Source organism: Emiliania huxleyi (assembly GCF_000372725.1).
Source record: "Emiliania huxleyi CCMP1516 unplaced genomic scaffold EMIHUscaffold_32, whole genome shotgun sequence".
NCBI classification, from domain to species: Eukaryota; Haptophyta; order Isochrysidales; family Noelaerhabdaceae; genus Emiliania; species Emiliania huxleyi.
In genome coordinates this window covers 83,715-86,050 of record NW_005199601.1, presented here as the reverse complement: position 1 = coordinate 86,050, position 2,336 = coordinate 83,715, and the positions used below count along the sequence as shown (strand labels likewise).

Genomic DNA, 2,336 nt, shown 5'->3' with positions numbered 1-2,336 from the left:
GAGCCTCAGGTTCTTAACCGGGTGGATGGTTTTTAAACCGTTTCGGCTTCGATTAAAAATCAATAAATGGGTCTTAAAACAGTTTGGAAGTTTGGAACAGTAAGTTCGCGCATGGCGTGACAAGAGAGTCATTCGCTGCCGTGAGCTGCCCCTGCGGCTGCGGCCGCGGGGGCAGGGGCGCCGGCTGCAGGCGTTGGCCCAGCCTCAGGTTCTTAGGGAGTTCTTAGGGATCCGGCCGAAATATGAGCCTCAGGTTCTTAACGTTAGAGGTTCTTAATGCCCGTCCGGAACTGTATTTTCATCGTGTCACGCTCATCTTTTACACTTTGCAGGCCCACCGTTGTCGGAACTCACCGCGTCCAGTGTATGTGGTGGCTCTTATTTTTTGGCAGTCACCTTCGGCAGCACCACGTTGCCGTTGGAGAAACGGCGGATCGGCGGCTCCCGTGTAGTCCAGCCGAGACGGTAGGCCTATCAGTCAATCATCAATCATTAGTAACTGAGATAACAACAGCCGCCCGGCGAGAGCCAGCGATCGCCACGTAATAGCCCATGAGCACCGCCTCGGCGGCATCCGTCTTGAAAGCGCCGACGTGAGCCTCCATCGCCCCAAAGTCGGCGACCACCTGGCGCGCCACTAGCCTCGCCGCTGCTTTGGCGCAGCTCCCCGAGGATCGCTCCTTCCTCGTCAAGAGATGGCGCCGCCACTCGTCGGCAGACACACTCAGCGGCGCTGCGCCGTGTGCCTCGCCCCACGCCTCCCACAATGGCGGGTCTCCACCTTCGATCGCCACGTGCGTGATGGCCCAACGGCGCGGCGCGGCTGCGGAGCTCGTCTGGCCCGCCGCCGCCGCGTTGACATCGGCCTCCCACGAGGCGATGAGCTGCGGCGCCTCCTCCCGCAGCGCCGTCTCGTCTGCAAAGCGAAGCTGCTCGTACCGCAGAAGCTCCCCGTCTGCCGAGAACAGACTCGCACCGCTCCGCAAGCCGAGATCGACTGCTAGGAGCAGCGCACCGACCGCGGCCGCCTCTGTGCCGCGTTCCCCGCCGCGGTCTTGCACGCCCGTCCCGGTCGCCTCGGGAGGAGCCACCGGTTTCGGGCGAATCGGCGAGACTGCGGCGGGCACTGCAGCCACGGCGGCGGCGGCGGCGGCAACTTCGGTGGGTGAGTCAGGCGAGTCGGCGACAAGAGACGCGGTCTCCGCGCCGAGGTCCAGCACCACAGGCCCGTGCACCAACCGGTTTGCTCGGCCGCTGTTCGCGTTCGCGGCATTGATCACGAGCGTCTCCCGCGACGCATGCAGTCCCCGCCCGCCGAAGCGCACGCGCTCGCAGCCGCGCCCCTCGTGGATGTGCCTAGGACCACTCCATGACGTCGGCGTGAAAGGCCGAAAGGCGAGTGCAGACAGCTGCGCCGTCGGGCCGCTCGCCCGCACAGCCACACCCGGGGTGGCGGGGCGGTCCAACGTTCCACGGCGCCGCGCAGCGCAGACGAGCCGGCGCGGTCGCCCGAGTAGGTTCGGTCGAGGATGCGCTTCGGAGGCACGTGGCTGGCTATCAGGTCGCCGGGGGGTACGACAAGGCGGCCGCCTCGGGAGAAGGGGACGAGCGAGAGGGTCCAGCCGCCGATGGTTGCCAGAGTGGGCTGGGTGATGAGCGTGGCGTTGGAGCGCGGGAACGCGACGTTGAACGGGTCGTGGTTGCCGCGCAGGACAAGTTTGTGGTCGAATCGCTGCAACGATAACCAAGCGTCGAAACGCTCGAGAGCCTCGAACCGATGCCGCGCCCCGCCTGAGTGCGGGAGGTATGGGGATGTGGCGAGATGTGGCGAGCAGTGGCGAGATGTGGCGAGGTGAGGCGAGGTGAGGCGAGGTGACGAGGCGTGACGAGGCGAGCATGCGGCGAGATGTGCGCGCCGTCGACAGCAAAATCCCCGAGATGCAGAAGCACGTCCCCCTCTGGCAGAGGGAGGCCCACTGCAGCAACAGCCTCCGCGCTGTTGGCCGCACCGGACGAGCCTCCGGGCGGGCGCGCGGCCGCCGCGTCGCGCCACGCCGCAACTTTGCCTCCCGAAGCGTCTGCCGCCGCAGCTTCCGCGCGGCTCGAGGCGGCGGTGGCCTCGGTCGGCATCCAAGGAAGCAGCGACGCGTCAGTGGTGAGCGCCGCCTCGAAGCCGTGCGTGTCTGACACGACGACGATGCGGAGGGGCGGCGGGGGAGGGGCAGCGGCCGGGGCTGCGGCCGAGGCGACGGCCGATTGTGCACTCCGGGCAGGAACGGATCGTCGCGGGGCGCCGATCCCCTCCGCGGGGCAGCCGCCCCCGTCCCACCATCCGA

General features: G+C 67.2%; 1 protein-coding gene across 1 annotated transcript in view; it reads right to left on the bottom strand.

The window, feature by feature from the left end:
• Positions 1-378: 378 nt before the first annotated feature.
• EMIHUDRAFT_207581 (hypothetical protein) overlaps positions 379-2,336 on the bottom strand; it is a gene marked incomplete at both ends in the record, with an annotated part of 2,195 nt that continues 237 nt past the window's right edge. Inside the window, 5 exons of the mRNA XM_005774001.1 lie at positions 379-471; positions 543-1,076; positions 1,221-1,356; positions 1,437-1,768; positions 2,062-2,166. Of these exons, the coding sequence (XP_005774058.1) occupies positions 379-471; positions 543-1,076; positions 1,221-1,356; positions 1,437-1,768; positions 2,062-2,166 (1,200 nt within the window). The remainder of the gene's footprint in view (positions 472-542; positions 1,077-1,220; positions 1,357-1,436; positions 1,769-2,061; positions 2,167-2,336) is intronic.